The sequence below is a fragment of the Pseudophryne corroboree genome, chromosome 3 (genome assembly GCF_028390025.1).
Source record: "Pseudophryne corroboree isolate aPseCor3 chromosome 3, aPseCor3.hap2, whole genome shotgun sequence".
Classification (NCBI taxonomy): Eukaryota; Metazoa; Chordata; class Amphibia; order Anura; family Myobatrachidae; genus Pseudophryne; species Pseudophryne corroboree.
In genome coordinates, this window is record NC_086446.1 from 524,813,573 (window position 1) to 524,836,529 (window position 22,957).

Below are 22,957 nucleotides of genomic sequence, written 5' to 3' on the forward strand. Positions count from 1 at the left end.
ATACTTTTAAGAGATTTCATATTTATCCTTTCAGTTTTGATTTAAAAGCTACCAACGGCTATGTTTTCCAGTACGTTAAACATTGCCGACCAGGGTCGTACTGGCCCACAGGTATACAGGGGAAATCCCCAGTGGGTAGCACTGCCAGAGGGCCCCTCCCCCTGGTTTAGGTATCAGGTTCCAGACCATGAACCCAATTTTTACAATATTACTCTACTACAGGGTTAGTAAAGTGGTGGAGCAAGACTATGGATTTATGTGGGTGCTAGGTTCATATCTATGAAAACTACAACAAGATTAGAACTCCTGCCAATCAAAGTGGGGGATCTTGACACATCCGTATACCCTCCTTTATAAATGCTCCTTGTTTTACTATGTCCTCTCTAATGGTTGGCCAATTACCTGTGTGGTGAATGGTAACAGTCTTTACGTATGGGCGCCTACCACTGCATGCCCCTGTGGGCCCTTCATGCCCCAGTCCAATACTGTATGCCAACCACTCAGCATTGTATATATATATTATGATAGCACTTACCTGGGCTATACCGATCATGAATGTGCACTGACAGAACGGACTGAAGAACCACACAAAGGACTTTGGGAAGTCCTCTTTCAAAACAATGAAAATGCCAAGAGAACCAAGGACAAGTGTGACCAAAAACGCAATGCCACCCGTCTGCTTTGCTTTCTTAAAAAGTGGAGTTAGCATCAGAGCAAACAATACCTAGAGAAAGAACAAATACATCTAATTGATTTAACTGTACTTGTAATTTACTTTGTAATGCTGCATTTCTTGCCTTAATGGCCTGATTCAGAGTTGTACATAAACCTGATGGTCTGTCTGTGATATTACTTGCAATGATCCAAAACCACAGCATGATTGACATGCTGCATCTGTTGGGAGTGTGTGTGTGTGTGTGTGTGTGTGTGTGTGTGTGTGTGTGTGTGTGTGTGTGTGTGTGTGTGTGTGTGTGTGTGTTGGAGGGACAGGGGGCAGCGTTGGACACCGTTTCAGAAAACAGGGGCTTGTCGCCCTCATTTTGTAGGCAAAGCGAGGTCAGGGTCTACCTCTTCCGACGCAGTTTTCCTTGCCCCCCGCTAGACTGGAATACACTGCATCCTGAGTAACCTGACGCATACTCAGATGGACGATGTTCATGCAAATCTTCAGGTGCAGTAGTGGATCACAGAAGCCTGCAGGAGGCGTCTATTAACACAAGATGCCTCCTGCAGTATTAACATATTTTTGCATCTCAGCTGGAGCCAAAGACACAGCTGCTGTGTTGCTGCGTCCATCTATAAGTCACCGCCTATGTTACAGAAGTGCTTTATAACAAGTGCAGAAGGGTCCAGTGCAGCCCTGCCAGATATGTGCATGCCTAACCACAACTTACATTTATATTTTTATACTCATACTGTTATTGTGAGAGTTTTGACACCAAGATGTATATTTACTAAAAGATGATTTTGGTTTTAAGTCGATTTTGTGTGACACATATTTATTAAAGTCAAAATCGACGGAAATAGAACTTTACACTTAAATAGAACTACAATACAACCTTCAATACTTTAACATAGAGTTCAATTTCTAACTCATATTTATAATAGTCAATTTGAAAATTGACTCAAAATCGACCACAAATCACCAGTTTCAATAGAACCATCAGAAATAGTGTATTTGATTTTAAATCACGTGGAACTGTCTGAAACCTCAATAAGTTGGAAAAAAATATGGCATGTGGGGCACTCTGGCTGCATAAATCATGGCATTTAAAGGTACAGTGCATGATTTTAAAATATTGCAGATATGCAAATTAGCCCAGGAATGAAGGTGCTTGTGGGTAATACAGTGCATGTGACAGTGCATGTGGCCAATAGGAATGCTTTTGTATAATTTTGTCAAATTGGGTTGATTTTTGGTTGATTTTTGATGAATACAACACTCACAACGCCCAGTGATTTTGTAATGGAATTCAGAATTTGCTTTTAGCAAAGGAGCTATTTGGAATATAAACACTCTAGTCGATTTTGTGGGGATGTTGGCTCTACTCTGGTCGATTTTAAATAGACCCAATATCAACTTTTAGTAAATACCCCCTTTATTATGAATTAATTATTGGGTAAGAACTTGGCATTTGTACTAATGTATTTTAAACAAAGGCCAGCGGGTAGATTTACTAAAGAGCATTATGATCATCTGCATCTCTAATAGTTTTAAAATGGATATAGGAATAATTGCTATACCAAGCTTGTTAAGCATCTATTTCTATTACCATTTTAAAACTATTAATGATCGGCGGCTGTGACAAACTGTGCTTTAGCAATCTACCTCTAGGAGATACGTACTTCACTTGGTTCTCTCATGTGTAGGATGAGCAATGCACAGATCTGAGGCTTTTGTAAGGATCATCTATCACTTTTTAGTAATCTGTAGATCCCTCATTACTGTACGTGTGATCTTCTCCAGGCAGTGCCTATTCTGCTCAGTGTAACCTACAGTATGTAATACACCCAAAATAGCTGCCTCGTGCCTCATGATACCTTAATGGGAAGGATGAATAATCCTTGGAACTGATGACCCAAAATGGCAGCCTCAACTCTCTATATTCATAGTTTTCTGGATTCTCTGCAACTGTAAATCTCCATTATGTCCATGATTTCTATACAGCACCTTGGGGTTGATTCAATTCACTGACAGTTGAATAGCGCCGGGAGTTAGCTCCCGGCGCTATTCAATACAGCGACAAGTGACCCTCAATTGTCGGGAATTCTTCTCTCACCCCCGCTCTCCCGACAATTCAACCTGTTAAGTCTGGGAGAATGGGCCTTCGCCGACTTAACTTGAGCTGAATTTAATAGCGACGGGAGCTAACTCCCGGCGCTATTCAACTGTCAGTTAATTGAATCGACCCCCTTGAGTGCTTTTAGAGAAAAGCACTACATAAATAATATTCATCATCATTATTATTATTATTATTATTATTATTATGAAAGTGCAACTTTACAAAAAGGCCCTAATTCTAACCCTCATTCAAAATATATTATTTTTATTTAATTTACACTGTTTAATGGCATCTGGATAATTTGTAACACAACTTAAACACTTACATAAAAAAAAAGAAAAAAACTATAGTATTATTTTTCTAGGTGTGAGAATTGTAAAATGTGTAGGAGTGAGAAGTGAAAAGAATAAAGGGCCTAATTCAGACCTGATTATTTTACAAGTTGTACATGTAATTTGATGTATAAAGGACTTACATTAAAGGTTTGGCTATTTGAACATTTAACAAAAGGTTTAATGACACACTGCTTATCATTCTCGAGAAGTCCTCAATGTAAGATAAATTACCTAGTATCCTTTGAGACTGTCAAATTTCTCCACAATGGAGGCTATTACCAAAAGGTTTGATTTTAGAGTTTTAAATAAAATGGGTTTTTATTATGTTTATATATTTTTCTACCTTTTTCCCCCTTTTGCATGAGGTTATCTATGAAGATCGCATACATGTCTGAAATAAGGAACATCTACATAAAAAACCAAGGGCTAAATATAATAGGGAGCGAGTATAACTGCAAGTACAAACTTGCATCAACTTGCTGCGAGTATGATGCGAGTTTGTTCCCTAACTCGCACTATGTAATAGCCTGCGAGACTTCAAGAAGGAAGCACTGTAACAGCACTTTTATAACATTATACTGGACATCTGAGTCTTCTAGCTTTGATGGGTAAGCTATTTGTAAGGCACCTATTGGGAACTTTATTGATTAATTTATCTTCATGGAAAATTTATCGAAGACACATTTCTTTTTTTCTGAATCACCACTAAGGGAAGACTATATTAAGATAATATTACACTGTTGTATTTGATTTTTTTTTTTTTGTATGCACATATTGAATATATACATTGCGAGAACACTACCCACAGCGCTTAAGGGAGGTTTTCTATAACATTTACAGATTATCCATAACACGGAAATGAATATTGGCATTACTGCATGCATTCTAAGGCTGGTATCCGATTAGCAGCGGTAGTTTACCGCTGTTAATAGGTTTGCCATGGGCTATCCAATTAGCCTCGTAAACCGTCTCTTATTGAAGATTATGATCAGGCATGCAAAGCATAATCCGCAATAAGCAGCTGTCGGGGCTGTGATAACACGTGGGATTTGGAATTTATCCTAGATTCCATGTGGTATTGCACAATCACAGGTCCTTTTCTGGCCTATAAAAATAGGCTATAATTGGATAGCGCAATAATGATCATCGGTCAGAAATAGTGCAGTTTTTATCGGGCTAAAAAGGATCGCACCTAATAGGATACCCCCCCTAAGAAAGTAAAAAGTTACATAGACAGAAAAGACAAAATCAACATTCTACTCAGGAAGTGAATGCAAAATATAATATCCCCCTAAAGTGGTCCACATTTTTGTTCAGTCCTTTAAAATGAGTAGGAGGACCAATCGTAAGTCACAATGTCTATGATTACGTATTCACATTGGTCCTCCAACTAATAAACAATCCAAAGCTGGAGCTGTGTGACAACTAGGGGGAACCGAAAAAAACAACTGGGGACCCAGAGAAAGGCCAGTGCTGTAATGATCCAGGTGGTATTGCAGCATTAACACATTTAAAATACAGTAAAATGTATAGAATATGGCAAAGTCATTGCTTAAATGAACAAGCTGTGACATCATTTTTCTTTATCTATTGTTATAAAATCGGAGCCTGGGATAGGAGAAGGGGGAGATGTGAAAGGGAGGTGGGGTGGCAGAGTGGCTGAGGTGGACCCGGCAGATGCTGGGTCCATTTACTTACATAATATATCTGCTTATCTACAAATTACAGAACCTTGTGATTCCATATACAAGACAATCTAATAGAAGTCACTATATAGCATAAATTCTGTTTTAATGCATTATGTATTGAAGAACAGAAGTACCTATATATGATCTCCTCTGCATCCACATAAAGAACATTACATATTTAGCATAAGTTGAAGAAAATACAAAAAAGATCTTCCGTGTCCCTGTGGTCCTGGTACAAATATCAGTAAAAATTAACCCCTTAACAGTATTTTCTACTTGTTTTCTTCATTTTCCGAGGATTTAAATCCTCGGGCCATAAAACTATTATTGACTGATATGTAGCAAAATGTAACGTCAATTTTACTACCCTGTTGGTCTATTTCACCACAGAAGGAAAGATTAAACCCCAGCATGACAGCTAACAATTTATCCTCGTTGTGTGAAAAAGATTCCTTCCTGACCCAAAAATGCAATGGATTAATTCCCTGGATCAGCCACTCTAATAATTAATTCTTATAGTCATAGCTGTAATAGCAGTATGCTATGTATTAATTTAAGGATACAACTGTCAGTTATACAGTAATTTAACTTTATGAAGTTTAAGCTTATGCTGTTCTCACCAAAGATATTCCATAGAGTGCATAGAGAAGAAAGATCAGAAACCAGCTGCTATGATTGAATGGGGTGAAGACAGTTGTGATACATGCCATCAGTAAAGAAATTATGAGAATAAAAACAATGTACAGTAGTACCCAGGGCAGCCTGTAATAAAAACAAAAAACATGTTTATTTGCACCAAAGAAAGAACAAGAAAGATAATTATAATACAATACACAACGTTTTTTTAGACATATAACAAAGATTTGAGCAGGATTCACATTTCTTTACAAACGTAACCTTTCAAGCCTTCTAGCACTTTGGTCAGAGTGCTTTGCAGTACATACTGTTTATATGTTAAAAGAGCTCTGCAAACTGCTAGCATACTGCAAAGACAACTGGGGGCGGAATATTTTCTAAAAGATCATTTTTCCAAAGCGGCCAATTCTCAAAGACTTGAGGGCTGGGTTTAAAAGGGGAGTAGTATTATACGCAAAATCAGGCTTGTTGCGCAGTTGCCCCTATAAACCCAGGCCTTAAAACTGCCGGGACTCAGCAACTTAAAAACAAAAAAATTATATAAATTTAATTAAAAAGACCACTCTTATAGCCCTTCGACATGAAAGTGAGATATAAACAGGAACCTCTCAATAGACCACTTAACTTGGAAGGGATGCGACTACTGCAAGCATTGGTATTTATGTACCATTGGCGCTCTCCCATTTGCTACTTCTGACACTTCCTCCGGCCTGGTCACTCTTACAGCAGTTATCAGCCTATTTGCTGATAGGGCAGTTTCCAGTCTATTAGTATTATCACAGCACAGCTGTCAGTCAACAGCAGGAATAACAGCTCTTCTAGGGAGCATAATGAGGCCTCTAAGGCTGTCTTATAACACTAAAAGCCCATACACACCACGCGATTTTGGCATCAAAATCAATCATTTTTGCCGTGTTGAGCGATTTTGAAGTCAAAGTCGCCCAGTGTGTATGGCCCAGTGATGGAAGACTTACGATGATGCGTGCTCCCGCATCATTGCCAGTGAGGTGCTCCGTCGGCTGGTTTGACCAGCATGCTTGTAGATGATGGTTAATTTTCCAGTCATCATCACTCAGTGTGTACAGCTGTGAGCGATGATGGCTGGAGGATGAACTCTTTCTGCCCGCCGGACCCGTCCTGTATTCTCCCCAAGCCCTACCTTCTTCGGCGCCGCAATCCCGCCTGCTCCCTCCAGCGCCTGCTCAGCTCCTACTCCCTCCAGCTACATGCTACATGCAGCAGCAGTACGGCCACGGATCAACGGCACTACATCATGCAGCCAGCGATATCACTGAAGTGAATCGCTGCATCCATCAGCTGTGTCCCTGGGTTATATACAGTACATTGCTGGCATAGCCCAGCAATGTATATACCACTGGCCACCAAAGTTTGTTTATTGCTTTTTTATTTTATCCAGTAATATATTAATTGCTGGTACAGGCCAGCAATGTATATATTACTGCCGCCACTGGCCACCAATGAATATGTATGCCACTAATATATACACTGCTGGCAGAGGCCGGCAATGTATATATTGCACCACTGGCCACCAATGATTATTTACGCCAATAATATACAGTATACATTGCTGGCAGAGGCCAGCAATGTATATATTACTGGCACCACTGCCCACCATTGAATATGTATGCCAGTAATATATACATTGCTGGCAGAGGCCAGCAATGTATATGTTCTGGCACCACTGGCCACCAATGTTTATGTATAATATATACATAATATATAAATTGCAGGCAGAGTCCCCATTTATACACATTATGGCAGCAGTGTACCCCTTTTTACACATTATGGCAGTAGTCTCCTTTTTACACATTACGGCAGACAGAGTCCTCCTTTTTATACATTATGGCAGCAGAGTCCCCCTTTTTACACATTATGGTAGCAGTCCCCCTTTTTACACATGAGGGTAGCAGAGTCCCCCTTTTTACAATAGCCCATGCTCCAACCATTGGAATTCAAACCCAGCCCATTATGTAAATAGCCTTTCTAATGAAAGATTTTCAGCAAAGTCTTTCACCTCCTGAAAATCTCTTGCTGTTTGGGAAAATACCTCACTGTGTATGCACTACTTTGGTGGAAAGATATATCTTTCAGAGATGTTGTCAAAGTCTTTTGAAATGAAAATCTGCTAGTGTGTATAGGCCTTAAGTGTGATGCACACCATAGACTTAAATAATGAATATATATTTCTCAGTATGTCTGTTTTCAAACTTAGCACCTTGCTAAAATGTTATTCTATTTAGCACATTAGATTATTGATATGACCCAATAATTAAACAGCTATTGATGTTTTCTCGTGTACTACTAACCTGCAAAAATGTGTCAATTAACGTGGATGTCAATTTATGACAATATCTTCTTTCCAAGGTAACAAATAAAAAAGTTAACACAACCTTTGCTGAGTCCAATCTTATATATGACCTGTTTCTGCACATTGCACTGCACAATTACTGCTTGCTGAATGTAATGGATGAAGAATAACAAAAGCTAATATGGCATGTACAAATTCTGCGTAGTAACAACCTCTTGTATCCAGCTAAGATCCTTTCTATTCTTGCTTCAGGAATTTTCTCTGACTTTTCTAGACATCTTCCAGTGCAGAAAAATGCTTACGTTTTCTTGCACGTGCTGCATGTTTGAGATGTCTGCAGACTTTAAATAATAATTCTTGAATCGTTTAGGGCCTCCCCAAACCCATAATCTTTCATTCCTGTATTTTAGGATTGGTTTTAATGCACTTTTTTTTTTAACTGTAAATCACTTCAGCTTCAAATTATTCACTGGCCCTAGGATGTAATCTTCCAGGATTGTTGGTATTTAATAAATTCTAGCTTTCAGCTGAACAATATTTCCTGGTCCACTGGCTGCTAGGCAACTACAAAGCATAATAGAGCCACCCTGTTGATTTTTGACTGGCAGGGTGTTCTTAATATGTTTTACCTGTTTATCTCCTTGTTGCTCCAGACAAAAGTTACATGTTGTTTTCCTAGTCCATAACACTTTGTTTCAAAATAGTTTTTTTTACTTATCTATTTATTGTTTTGCGTTCTTCAGATATTGACTTCTGTGATGATGTCACATGAAGGATTTCTCTCTTTAGCATACAGATAATTTTTTAAGAAATTGTGGTGTAGGTTGAACGGGTTGTAGTCATGTGACCAGCGGTCAAGAAACCGCTGGTCACAATACCGACCCTTACATCCCGACCCCTAACAACCCAGACAATCGGCATGCCGACTAGCAGAGACTATTCCCACTCATGGGTGTCCCGCAAGGGGCTTCGTTGCGCTCGCCCCCCCACTGCCAGCATTCTGTGGCCGGGATCCCGGCTTTGGGATGCTGACCGCAGGGATCTCAGCCGCCTGTAACGCGGCCCCAACCCAGTTGAACATGTGGATCACTACTTTGGTTTCAGATGAATCTTTCTGCAGGTCTTTATCAAGGTATGTGGCTTCTGTTTTCCAAACTGGACCTGCAAGCAGTTCTATCACTGATTTTTTTTTATAGGATTTTTACAATGTTGTACTCAGTTCCACTTAACTTTTATTTCGTAATGATTTTCTTGACAGTGAAATTCTAAGCTGGTAGCTTTCAGATACCTTTATATAGACTCCTGCTTTGTGACAATTACATTTCAATTAGTCCTCAGGGCCTGCTTCAGAGATGGAGGAAAATGCAATGCTGCAGGTAAGCAGCATTGTATTTTAATCTGATCTCCAGGAAGGGCATGCAGGAGAAGTCTCAGTAGAAGAGACGCCTCCTGCATGTTGTGGCAATCACAGCACTGCGACCTATGTCGCAAGCTGGGATCCAACATTGCGAACGTTGGAACGTTCCCCGCAAATGGCCAGGGGAGGGGAGAACCAGGGGTCTGCGTGTCATCACACACACTTACTGGCCTTGCAGCCCCCACTTCTGTCAGTCAGCTGAGTAAGCTGGAGCTTAGGAGGGGGCTCTAGACTGCACACTCCAACTACATGTAATGAGAGATGCTCCCTGCTGAGACCTTAAGTGCCACACACAAAGAGAAAGAATGCAGGTGCACTATTCAGACATTATTAATTAGAATTGTAAAACATTTTGCAGTCAGTTTTGCAATATAACGTTTCACATAAGCAGATATCTATCTTTTTCAGCATTATAGCTGCTCTAAATAACACTGCAGACACAGTGATTTCTGATTTCATCACTTCAGCATGGATTTAGAAGCTGTGTCCATCAAATTAAACGCAATTCCCTCACTGGGCCATTCTGCCAGAAGTCCACTCTAAAGTGCCCTGAAAGATGAAATGACTTCAGCCTTTAGCCCTCATATTGTCATGAAGCTTCTTTGAGACTTCAAATATCTTTCGAAATTACTCTAATGGCGCGTAATAAAATACTGTATATGATATGTATTGGGTTAATATATAACATCTCATCATCCCATACATGAAGACATGACTGTACCAGAAAGCAGTGTCGTGAAGGCCCAGAATCTTCATAAACTCTTTCAGTTTCTTTTCTTTTTCGGCTACAATATAAGCTGCCGGAGAACATCCAAATGGTGAGAAGGCCATCACTAGACATATTGACATAAGAGCATGGTAATAACTGTCAACTTCAACCATTGGCTGCTTCTCCATTACCATGGTCCTCGTCTTCATCAGCTCCTCCCAGGCTGAATGATTGGTTTTCAACTGAAATTGCAAGAAGACATTACACTAGTAGACATGAAGATCAAGTAAATATGTTTACTAACAAGTTTCCTGTTTATGTACATTTCCTATGAAAAATGACCTTCAACTATAAAGGCAGACAACTTTCTTAAAAAAATGTGTTAACAAACATGTCACAGTGAGAACTCTTGATAAATTTTCAGCTCAGTTTATTTTTAAATCATAAATGTTTCACCCGACTATCACCTATTCCTTCTGGCAAGACTTAATATTTGAATGGTGGCATTGTATAATGAAGCATTAGCTCACAGACATATTAGCACTGCAGAGCTGCAGAGCAAGTGGGTCCATTTTTATGGTCTGACTGCTTATCCAGAACCCAACTACTGAACTAGAGCAGGCATTCATCCTAATGCCAATGCATCAGTTCCACTTACAACCGATGATGCCAATGCCCGCTGAAGTTGCAGTGGGCTATGTGTGAGTTTAGTGCAGTGAAATCAAAATATGTAAAAGAACACTAGTCATCTTTTATTGGATTTGCATTGTGTAAATTTAGTGGATGTCGTCATTGTGTAAATTCAGTGTATTTACACAATGCAGTTCACAGCTTCTGCTGGTATACAATGAAACATCTGTGAAATACAATGTATGGTAGAGGTAAAATCCACTTAAATGACAAATGCAACCCACCTGAATGTGTCAGGAAAAATGAAACAGGTAGGTGCTATGCGTAGCTTTCGCATTATTTGCTTTTGTTTTAAATTATTCACACTATTACTTTGCTGTCACATGTAGGCTATATAACTACTGTACTAGCGTGACTGTGTGCGCGCGTAAATTTGGTAGGGAATATAGGGCCTAATTCAGATCTGAGACTAGATGTGCTAAATTTAACACATCTAGGATCATTTACTCCGACATGCGGGAGGACGCCCATCACAGGGCTAGTCCGCCCTGTATGTCAGGCCCTAACCTGTGCAGGTAGCTCCCTACGCCCTCCCTGCGCGCTGGCAGGGAGCTACCCGGCGTGTCCTGGGTCACATCGGCTGTGTGTCACGTCACGCAGCCACTGCAGCCCGCCCCCCCAATGGTCCGGACACGCCTCTGTTGTCCGGTCCGCGCCTCACCAGCGGCGTACTAATGCCGTTGGTACGCACCCTCCCGCCCACGACTGCCTCTGCCTGTCAATCAGGCAGAGGCGATCGCAGCCCAGAGATAGCATCTCACAGGACCTCCGGGGTGCGCACGCGCAGTGCGGCCGCTGCGCATGCACACTCCACAAAGTAATTCAGACTGCGATCGCTGCCGCTGCAGGGATACAGTCTGAATAACCCCCACAGATTGTAAGCTCCTCTGGGGCAGGGACTGATGTGAATGGACAAATATTCTTTAAAAAGTGCTGCGGAATATGTGTGCGCTATATAAATAACTGGCAAATAGTTTTCAAGTAAATAAAAAGTTGTTTTCAGGCCCCCAAAAAAGGTTAACACTGCTACTGGAAGGTTAATCCTAGAATTCAGTACTCCATTTCGGAAAGATGTAAGAGAAAGAGAACTCTGTAACAGTGGTATTACCTAATGCTAAGGGACGATTCTAACTTTTCTGTAGCCAAAAATGACTGGTGAAACTGCATCTTTCACTCACTGTGCCTGATTATCCGATAACATCTTTTCATTTGACTGGTGCAGATTAGACATATAATAAAAAGCTCATCTTTAGGACTAGTACAACATAAACATGTCCTGTAATGTGCCATAAATAATGCCCATTAATATGCCATCAATAATTCACAGTAAGATGCCAGTAGTCACTTCCAGTAACAAGCTAAGATTAATGCCCAGTGACATACCTGTAATAGTGAATGTAGTAATGCTAACAGTAGTAATACCCAGTAATATGTCATCAGTCATTTTATCCATTAGTACTGTATGCTAGCAGGAAAGTCAATCACAGTGGGGGCTTGACCTTGCATGTATTGACAATCCCGTGATTTGGAAGAATGGAGGTATTGACCATAGCAACCATTATCAGACTCTAGCTATCATGCATATTACACATTCTACAAAACAAAAAGAAAACATCTGATTGGTTGACAGGGGCTGGTTGGAGATGTTCCTCCTGTTCTTGTACTTTGTATCACAGAGTGAAGATGTTTGTGATCTGCGTCAGGACCCTTGGGCACAGCTGAAATAGTCTTATGAGTGAAGCTGGCTAATCTCAATATTGGCCTGTTCATTGAGTGGATGGATGATGATGTGTACAGGTGCTAGGGAAGAGGCAATCCTGACAATGCAAAAATCAATACCAGGATTCCAGACTGGAATCCCAGCAACATATGCCCCAACATGGATAGGTGATGGATAGGCTGCTTGGAAAACTCAGAGCGGGATAGTACTGGACCTGAATTCCGTCTCCTAGTACACACATTGGTAACTAACAGGCTCTGTGACCAAGGGACTTAAACCTACCACATTAGCAGGGAACAATAAAGGAGTTAGAGACTCAAAGCTGAAGAGAAAACACAGTTCCCAGGATACCCAGCATCGCAGCTGGGGGGACCTGAGAACCGGAGACCCTCCAAACCCTGGAATCAGACACCGGAGATATAATAGCAGCCTTTAGTAGAGATCTGGAGCAGAGGAGTCATTCCAAGCATCAGCTTGTGGAAAAACCAGAGACAACACAGTAAGAAATAAAAGCACCATATGCAATACACTTGTAGTGGATATCCTTGGTAGATGATATGCAGCAACAACTTGATATGCAGCACCGTAGAGAATGACATGGTAGACTGGATGTAAACCCGCTGATAGGATCTAGTAACATACGGCTGATGCAGAGGCTGGATACAATAGAAACACAGGAACAAAGTAAGTATCCACAGGAATAACAGGAATGATGTTCAGGTAAGAGAGACCTGTAATCAGGAACTATCCCAGAGGGAAGGCATTGCTCTGACAGTAGCTAGCAGAGAAGAGCAGGTTTAAATAGGCAGTGATAAATGTTATTTGGTGACTGGAGTCTGGTGATCGCTACTGCAGCACTGTGGTAAGCTTGGTGAATCACATGGAGGAATCCAAGATGGCCACAGCTGTGGCGGCGGAAGGTTTGTTTAAAAACATGTCATACAGTGAAGAGTTTGGAGACCAGCAGGCAACACTAATATGACAGTGCTTGGTATGGTATGTAGAGCTAAGATCCCGATTCATGACACTACAGTATGTAGCGACACATCAGAAAAGTAGAAAACCTTTGCTCTTGAGGAATGAAATCAGTTGTCTTTAAAACAAGTGTAAGACTTTTGTATTTGATTTCATTGGGATCCCTGTAATAGACTGCAATGAGTTGTACCATCAATTGATAAATGAAAGAAAACAGCTTCATCCTGCACTACAAATGTTTTCAAAATGGAGGGCAGTCTAAATCTCTTTAATATGTTCTTTAAAATAAATGTAATACAAACTATAAAAGAGTTTGTTTTTACCATGTCAACAATATGTTCAAAGCTTTTAGTTAATGTGTTACCTGGCAGCTAACAAACAGTATTTGTATATAAACTTTCTATCATCTCCTCTTCCAGTTTGTTTATTAGCTTTTCTTTTCACCAATCTGTACCTGAACAGTTGTTACATTCACTGTGGCACTGTGCAGTTGTTATTGTATATATTGGTTTTGCTATGCCTAAAGCATAATCTCTCACATGCAGTGCCATCTGACAAACCTGAACCTGAATGGTTATATCGCACAATGGGGGTAATTCCAAGTTGATCGCAGCAGGATTTTTGTTAGCAATTGGGCAAAACCATGGGGGTAATTCCAAGTTGATCGCAGCAGGAAATTTTTTAGCAGTTGGGCAAAACCATGTGCACTGCAGGTGTGGCAGGTACGACATGTGCAGAGAGAGATAGATTTGGGTGTGGTGAGTTCAATCTGCAATCTAAATTGCAGTGTAAAAATAAAGCAGCCAGTATTTACCCTGCACAGAAACAAAATAACCCACCCAAATCTAATAGGCCCTACACACATGCCGATATTCTGAAAGATATGAACGATCTCGTTCATAAATGAACGAGAACTCGTTCATATCTTTCAGTGTGGAGACTCCAGCGATGAACGATGCGCGGCCCCGCGCTCGTTCATCGCTGATCTCCCGTCGGCTGTGCATGCAGGCCAATATGGACGATCTCGTCCATATTTGCCTGCACTTCAATGCAGCCGGGTGACGGGGGGAGTGAAGAAACTTCACTCCCCCCGTCACTGCCCCCCCGCCGCCGGGTTGCTCGTCGGCCGTATCGGCCGTCGGGCACCTCGGCGGCGCATCGCCGAGTGTGTAGGGCCCCTAACTCTCTCTGCAAATGTTATATCTGCCCCCCCTGCAGTGCACATGGTTTTGGCCAACTGCTAAAAAATTTCCTGCTGCGATCAACTTGGAATTACCCCCAATGTACATTCATAGTTATTAAAAAAATGTGGTAATAGTTATTAATTATTAGGTCTACTTACAGTTACTCTAGCATATTTTATAAATTAGACCAACTTGCGTTAATCAATCAAGTGTCTTCAAGATGAGCAAAGCCATCCGACTGCTGGTCCCGCAGACATGCCCCCCCCCCCCCCCCCCCGTCTTCCCATATGGGAAGTCCTGTTCATACATTATCTGTCATCAATACCATCTCCTTAACTCCACTTATCATTTATTTAACCAGCGTTTTTTTTTGTGTGGGGATACTCTGGGGTACACAGTACAGACAGCTTTTCTTTGGTCAAAACTGTAATTCTCACAAGTTCCAAAAATAATCAGTGACATCATATCAAAAAAGAATAAAGTAAACCTCTGAAGTACTGTATTATCCAGCGCGTGGGAGGTACTACTATAAATCTTTTATCAACTTGTAATTTTAGGTGAGTACTGACTCTTTTCATAGAAAAAAAAAGAAACATTGGATTTAACATTCAGATTATGGGGGTCATTCCGAGTTGTTCGCTCGTTGCCGATTTTCGCAACGGAGCGATTAAGGCAAAAATGCGCATGCGCATGGTTCGCAGTGCGCAAGCGGTTAGTATTTTAACACAAAACTTAGTAGATTTACTCACGTCCGAACAAAGATTTTTCATCGTTGAAGTGATCGGAGTGTGATTGACAGGAAGTGGGTGTTTCTGGGTGGAAACTGGCCGTTTTCTGGGAGTGTGCGGAAAAACGCAGGCGTGTCAGGAAAAAACGCGGTAGTGTCTGGAGAAACGGGGGAGTGGCTGGCCGAATGCTAGGCGTGTGTGTGACGTCAAACCAGGAACAAAACGGCCTGAGCTGATCGCAATCTGTGAGTAGGTCTGGAGCTACTCAGAAACTGCTAAAAAATTTCTATTCGCAATTCTGCTAATCTTTCGTTCGCAATTCTGCTAAGCTAAGATACACTCCCAGAGGGCGGCGGCTTAGCGTGTGCAATGCTGCTAAAGCAGCTAGCGAGCGAACAACTCGGAATCACCCCCAATGAGTCCTACACATTTGTCAATCCGCCGCAGAGCTGCCCGACGGCGGATACGGCCGGCGGGCGACCCGGCGACGGGGGGGGGGCACTGAAGGGGAGAGTGAAGCTTCTTCTGGCTCCTTAGCAGTATTGGCCTGTATGCACATGCGACGGGGCACCAGCGATGAACGAGCGTGGGGCCGCGCATCGTTCATCGCTGATGCCTCCACACTGAAAGATATGAACGGTATCTCGTTCACTAATGAACAAGATCGTTCATATCTTCCAGTATTCTCGCCCAGTGTGTAGGGCCCTTTAGTGGGATTGGTCCTACAGAAGATCAACTCCTTTTTGGTGCACTCTTTTTTGTAACAGATAATATTGTATTTTTAATAAAATTTACATTTTAATCATATTCAATTTATAAAGTTTACTAAAGTTTTAAGCAGATGTTTTACAAAGTTTCAGGCAATATCAATTTGCTATCTAAAACACAGTTAAGGGATGGTCCCTTATTCAATAATTGTCCCACAGCAGTGAGATATCTCATTCATAATTCGATGTAAATGTCTTAATGAACGTATTATGTATTAATTTATTTCTTTATTAACAGTTTCCTATATAGCACAGCTAATTCTGTTGCGCTCTACAACTGGAAACAACAATGATAAAACAAAACTGGGTAATAAAGCAAACAGAGTTAGGAGGGCCCTGCTCGCAAGATTACAATCTATAGGGAAATAGACATTTATACACAAGGATACCTGTTATCTATTACATAATGGTCCACCAGATTGCTAAGGTTCTTGATGGGCTGTATGATATCAGAATCAGTCAGAATCAGAATCAGCTTTATTGGCCAGGAATACTTGCGTATACTAGGAATTTGTCTTCAGTTTGCTATACAACAGCCAAGTAGCTAACAGATAAGCATGTGAGGAGGAGCAAGTAAAGTCACACAGATAGGTATACTGTAGGGACACAAGTGATTTACATGTACGTCTAGTCAGTCAATGTTCAGGAGTTCAGCAGGCGGACCGCTCGGGGAAAGAAACTTTTGAGGCTTCTGGTGGACCTGGCGGGGACGGCCCTGTAACGCCTGCCTGAAGGAAGCAAGTTAAACATGCTGTGGCCGGGGTGTAGCTGGTCCTTTACTATCTTCGTTGCCCGCTTTTTAGCTCTGGACAGGTACAGGTCCTGGACTGAGGGAAGGTCGGCCCCGATGATCTTCTGTGCGGTTCTGACCACCTTTTGGAGCCTGCATCTGTCCCTCGCGCTGGCGGAGCTGTACCATACGAGTATCGAGGAGCACAGTACCGACTCCACAATCGCGGAGTAGAAGAGGGGCAGAAGCTTCTGTGGGATGTTGAACTTCCTTAGTTGCCTGAGGAAGAACAACCTCTGCTGCGCTTTCCCAACAGTGGCGTCAGCGTTGGACCACACAGCAAAGTTGGCCTGGGGTCAGGAGGATAGGATAGTGAAGAGAGAGAAAACGTGAAGATATGTGTGGACTGTAGAGTGGGGATGTAATTGAATGAGAAAGTTTATGAAGGTTATGTGAGCGGTTCCGGAATTTGATAAACTTGTCTGAAGAGGTGAGTTTTCATGGAACGCTCTGTAGGATTGTGTGTCGAGGAGCATTTCACAGAGTGGGTGCAACCCAAGGAAAGTCTTGCAATCATGGACTGAAGCGAATAATGAGTGTGAATGAGAGATGTAGATCTTATGAAGTAAAGTTGTATTAAGAAAAAAATATTTTCTGCTACAAAAACAGCAAAAAGGAGTTTATCTTCTGTGGGACCAATCCTTAAGGTTCTCTCCCTCGTATACAGTATTCAAATGCATGGCGCACCACCAACATATTTATATGTGGGGACTTGGGAACCCTATTATAACTAGTTCTAATAAAGTGTGTCAACCATATAATTTTAAATAATTATTTTGTTTCCAGTGATGATTCTATAACACTATACTAGTGATGATTATCTATACTAGTTACATGACGGCTAGAATCTGGTTTTCCACTCTTCCAAATCAATGAATTATCAATGCATGCAAGGCCAAGTCCCTAACAACACCAGAGATCTGGATTTTCCTGCTTTAAAATTTGTCAAAACCAACCACTTTGATGATTCATATTATTAACTAAATATTCATCAAGTTTAAAATAAAATCATATTCAGAAAAGAAAAAAAAAATCACATAATATAATTCACCATTAAATGTTGCTGTCTCCACGGTAAAAATCTGGGGTAAATGTATGAATCTTTGTTATGGGGGAGAAGCAATATCAGTGCACATTAGGTGGCGTTGCCCTATTTCCACAGCAGGGACAGAGCTGAGCCTGCTGTGGAGGCATCCGGACTCTGGCTGCGCAGGAGATCTCCCATCATCTCACGCATGTGCAGTGGAGTTGGCCGTGAGACACAGCGCTTCACTGAGCTGGTTTGCCTTGTACATGATTGCCGCTTTAAAAAAAACTTCCGAGTTCGGCCAGGAATCCGCACCTCCAGCCGGGAACCACACCTCCGGCCAACTCGCACTACATTACATCTGGCCCCATATGTTTTTTTGGAATATCTGTTTATAAATGAGTCTGTGATCTTGAAATGTTGGTCTCCTTAAACCTAATCATATGGAATGCAAAATTAAAATGTGTTGCTTCTTGACATTTCAAAACGAAAGATTTGTTGTCGACTTTGATGTTCTATTTAGTACTCAGTATGAAATAATAATTGGGAAACCTAAGGTTTAAAATTGTTATTAAAAATTGGATCAGTTCATGTGGAATGACCCAGTAACATGGTAACAATATTCCCCAATAATATGGTAACAATAGAGACCAGTAGGATGGCAATACTAGTGATTCACCATAACATTACAGTTAAAAGTAGTATAGTAGTTGTAGAAGTGTCCAGTAACATGCAAGTTGGAAAAATGGCCAGTAATATGTCAATAGTGACTCTCAGTATACAGTACAGTGTTTGCAGGTTTACAGACACCCAGCAAGAAGCCCAGTAACACTTCAACAGTAGTAATGCTCAGTAATAGGTCAATGATAACGCCAATTAAGATAACAAAATCAGTACTTCCCAGTAATACGTCACAGTAGCAGTAGTAGTATTACACAGAAACATGCCAGTTGCAGTGAAAAAGCTAGCTGTATTAATGGCCAGTAAAAATGAAATTTATGGTAGACTTACCATTGTTAAATCTCTTTCTAAGAGGTACACTGGATTCGACAGGGAATAACATCGGGGTGTAGAGTTGGATCTTGATCCGAGGCAGCAAAAGACTAAAACTTTGACTGTTCCCAGGATGCACTGCACCACCTCCTCTATAGCCCCGCCTCCAGGCACTGTGAGCTCAATTTTGTTAACCAGTCCAATGCAGTAGCAGGTAACGGAGACGGTAGATGTTAGTCGCATAGAACCACATTCTCACGACAGGAGAAGGGACTAGAGGCTAATGCCATACAAACCCAAAGAAGCTAAGTGCGTCAGGGTGGGCGCCCTGTGGAATCCAGTCTACCATAAATCTCCTTTTCTGCAGCGGAGTACACTGGTATTCCACAGGGAATAACATTGGGGATGTCCTAAAGCAGTTCCTCATGGGAGGGAACGCACTGTAGCGGGACCAAGAACCCGGCGTACAAAGGAAGCATCCTGGGAGGCAGAAGTATAAAAGGCATAGAAACCGATGAATGTGTTCACAGAGGATCACGTAGCTGCCTTGCACAATTGTTCTGCGGACACGCCACAGCAGGCCGCCCAAGAAGGTCCAACCGACCGAGTAGAATGGGCCTTGATAGTAGCAGGAGCTGGGAGCCCAGCCTGCGCATAAGCTTGTGCAATCAGCATTCTAATCCATCTGGCCAAGGTTTGCTTATTCGCAGGCCAGCCACATTTGTGAAAACCAAAAAGTACAAAAAGGGGATCTGACCTCCTGATAGAGGCAGACCTTTCCACATAAACACGGAGAGCCTATACCACATCCAAAGATCTTTCTTTGGCGGACAGACCAGAAGAGATGAAGGCCGTAACCACAATCTCCTGGGTAAGGAGAAAAGATGATACCACCTAGGCAAGGGCGAGTTCGAAGAATAGCCCGGTCACGGTGAAAAATCAGAAAGGGTGGACGACAGGACAAAGTGCCTAAGTTCGACACCCTCCTAGCAGAGGTAATAGCCAACAGAAATACGACCTTAAGTGTAAGGCATTTAAGGTCCACAGACTCAAGAGCTTCAAATGGAGACTCTTGCAGGGCATTTAAGATGACAGACAGATCCCATGGAGCTACAGGAGGGACATAGGGAGGCTGAATCTGTAGAACACCCTGAGTGAAAGAGTGAACGCCAGGAAGCCACACAATTTTTCTCTGAAACCACACCGACAAGGCATATATTTGAAACTTGCGGGAGGCCAGACGAAAGGCCCAAGTCTAGGCCTTGTTGTAGAAAAGCCAAAAGTCTGGAAGATTTGAAAGTATATGCATCATAATTCTTAGCAGCACACCATGTGAAGTAAGAATTCTAGACCCTGTAATAAATCCGAGCCGAAGCTGGTTTACGGGCTTTCAGCATACTGTAGTTTGAATGACCGCCTCAGAGAATACTTTTGCTCTCAGAAGTGATGCTTCAAGACCCACGCCGTCAAAGCCTGTCTGGCCAGGTCTGGGTAGACATGAGGGCCCTGAACGAGGAGGTCTGGGCGTTGAGGAAGTAGAAGAGGACGCTCGATCAAGAGACCCTGCAGGTCTGAGAACCAATGCCGACTGGGCCACGCTGGAGCGTCTAGAAGTAGTATTCCTCCTTGCTTGAACTTCCGTATTACCCTGGGCAGGAGTGACACTGGAGGGAACATGTATGGCAGCAGAAAGTTCCATGGAATTGCCAGTGCGTCCACGAACGCTGCTTGAGGATCCCTTGTCCTTGCTCCGAAGACTGGAACCTTGTGATTGTGTCGACACGCCATCAGGTCTACATCTGGTAGGCCCCACTTGTACACTAGGAGTTGAAAGACTACAGGATGAAGGCTCCACTCTCCAGTGTGCACGTCCTGACGACTGAGGAAGTCCGCTTCCCAGTTGAGGACTCCTGGAATGAACACTGCCGATATGACTGACAGATGGCATCCCGCCCATTGGAGGATTTTTGACACTTCCATAATTGCCATGCGGCATCGAGTGCCGCTCTGATGATTTATGTACACCACCGTGGTGGCGTTGTCCGACTATACTTGAACTGGCCTGTTCTGTACCAGAGGCAGGGCCAGAGTCAATGCATTGAACACTGCCCACAATTCCAGAATGTTTATCGGAAGGAGAGATTTCTCCCTGGTCCACCGATCCTGGAGAGAGTGTTGCTCCAACACCGCACCCCAGCCTCGCAGACTGGCGTCCGTTGTCAGGAGGACCCAGTTGGAGATCCAGAAAGGACGGCCCCTGCTCAACTGTTGGTCCTGTAGCCACCAGCTCAGTGACAGACGAACCTCCGGAGTCAAGGAGATCATTTGAGACGTGATCCGATGAGGCAGGCCGTCCCATCTGGAAAGGATTAACCTATGCAGAGGGCGGGACTTGCGCTTTCAACGGATCCGAGGGGATAACCGTTGAACAGAACTGGTGAGAGGGACATCTCTTGAAAGAGATTGCGTACCCGTGAGACAGCTCCCCAGGCCTGGGTGAACTGCAGAAGTCCGCCTCACAGGGTGCGTAAGACGCGTTACAAGCGTAGTCAGCATATTTGTAAAAGCTGCCCAAGGTGGGTCCTGATTGGCCACAGGTGCCACAGACGGACTGGGAGATGTATGATCCCCAGCTCCTGAACCAGCAACTAACACTTCCACCACTGGTGAATTCGTGACGACAGCACTGCATGATACAGGAGCGTCCATGAATGTCCCGCCCTGTGTAGCAGACATTGTATGAGATGTAGCCTTAGGGCGTAACAGTACAATATAGCCAGACAAACACAAAAACCAGCAAATAATCCCCTGTGTTTTGTGATAGTAAATACAGAGCACAAACAGAGGATTTATGTGGTGTGGGTTGACTGAAAAACACAGTGAGAAATACAAACAGTATATCCTGTGTAGCACTATATATTATATGAGACCCTGACGCACCTAGTTCCCCAGGGTACAGAATATAGTGATAGCAAAACGTGTGATACACAAGAATGGAATTCACACAGCAGCTACAGGCACACTCAGTCACAGGTACAATGCAGGAATTATTACATATAAATAACAAAACTGCACTGGACTAGTAATTACATATAGGTATGTATGTATACAGATATAACAATGCACAGTAAACAATGGATGTATATCACAGAATACTTGTACTAAATATTCAGATAGCAGTACACTTGTTCTTAACTAACACTGTCTAAAATGACATGTAGAATACTTAAGTGTCTGTAAATGCACAGCGCTGATGATGCAGGTGGATTTACAGAGGAGACAGTGCCCAGCAGTCCCGGAGATCAGCCCAGCTATGTAATGGCGCCAAAATCTCTTCAGGGAGTGAGGGAGAGAGAGAGATGCAGCTCCAGGGCGGGAACACCAGCAGTATATCGCGCTGGGGGAGGGGCTACAACCGGGTACTGTGGAGCCTTTTATAAACTAATTTTAGTAAATCCGACCTGTGCTCCTTTCCCTGGTGGATATAGTGGGGACCCTGTGCGACACAGTGTCCACGCCAGTGGCGCAGTTCACCTCCTGGGACCGCGTCTGGAACGCGATTTACCGGTGGGTCCTGCCTTGGGGGGGACCCTCTTACCTTCTCCCTTTAGTGCAGCCACGCGATCCTGGAGAGTGACAGCGGTGGTGTGCCTGAAAACCGGTGTGTCTCAGCTGCAAGTACCCCGGAACCCGGCCGCGGGAGTATGCAGTGCCGCTGAGGGAGGTGATGGAGCACAGCACACCATGTCATAAGACATAGAAAGTGCTGCTGCCCTTGAAGTCTTCTAAAAAGTTCTTTTCAGGGCTGCCTAGCGCAGCCCCACCTGTTAGTGACCTGCACTGCAGGCACCAACTTACAAACTGAGCACCAGTGCCTGGAGGCGCGGCTATAGAGGAGGCGGTGCAGTGCATCCTGGGAACAGTCAAAGCTTTAGCCTGTTGGTGCCTCCAACTCTACACCCCGATGTTATTCCCTGTGGAAGACCAGTGTACCCCGTTGCAGAAATGCCACTAGTAATGTAATAATTGTCAGTATCAATAACAGGTATTAATTCCCACAAGTGAAGGTTTCCTGGCGGAGAGACTGGCTCTATTAACCTAGCTCAAGAGAGATACAGTAATCACACTTTCAGCTCTAGGTTGCTTCAGGACCCTGTGTCTTATCATTTCTCTACTGTGCCTCCAG

The 22,957-nt window shown here is 42.8% G+C and overlaps 1 protein-coding gene across 3 annotated transcripts in view; it reads right to left on the minus strand.

The window, feature by feature from the left end:
• The window catches only part of ABCA5 (ATP binding cassette subfamily A member 5), a 339,361-nt gene that overhangs the window by 152,937 nt on the left and 163,467 nt on the right, over positions 1-22,957 (minus strand). For all 3 annotated transcript variants that reach the window (XM_063961135.1, XM_063961134.1, XM_063961136.1), the window contains 3 exons: positions 9,910-10,139; positions 5,427-5,568; positions 536-724 (listed from right to left, as the gene is read on the minus strand). In XM_063961135.1, coding sequence (XP_063817205.1) covers positions 536-724; positions 5,427-5,568; positions 9,910-10,139 — 561 coding nt within the window. The remainder of the gene's footprint in view (positions 1-535; positions 725-5,426; positions 5,569-9,909; positions 10,140-22,957) is intronic.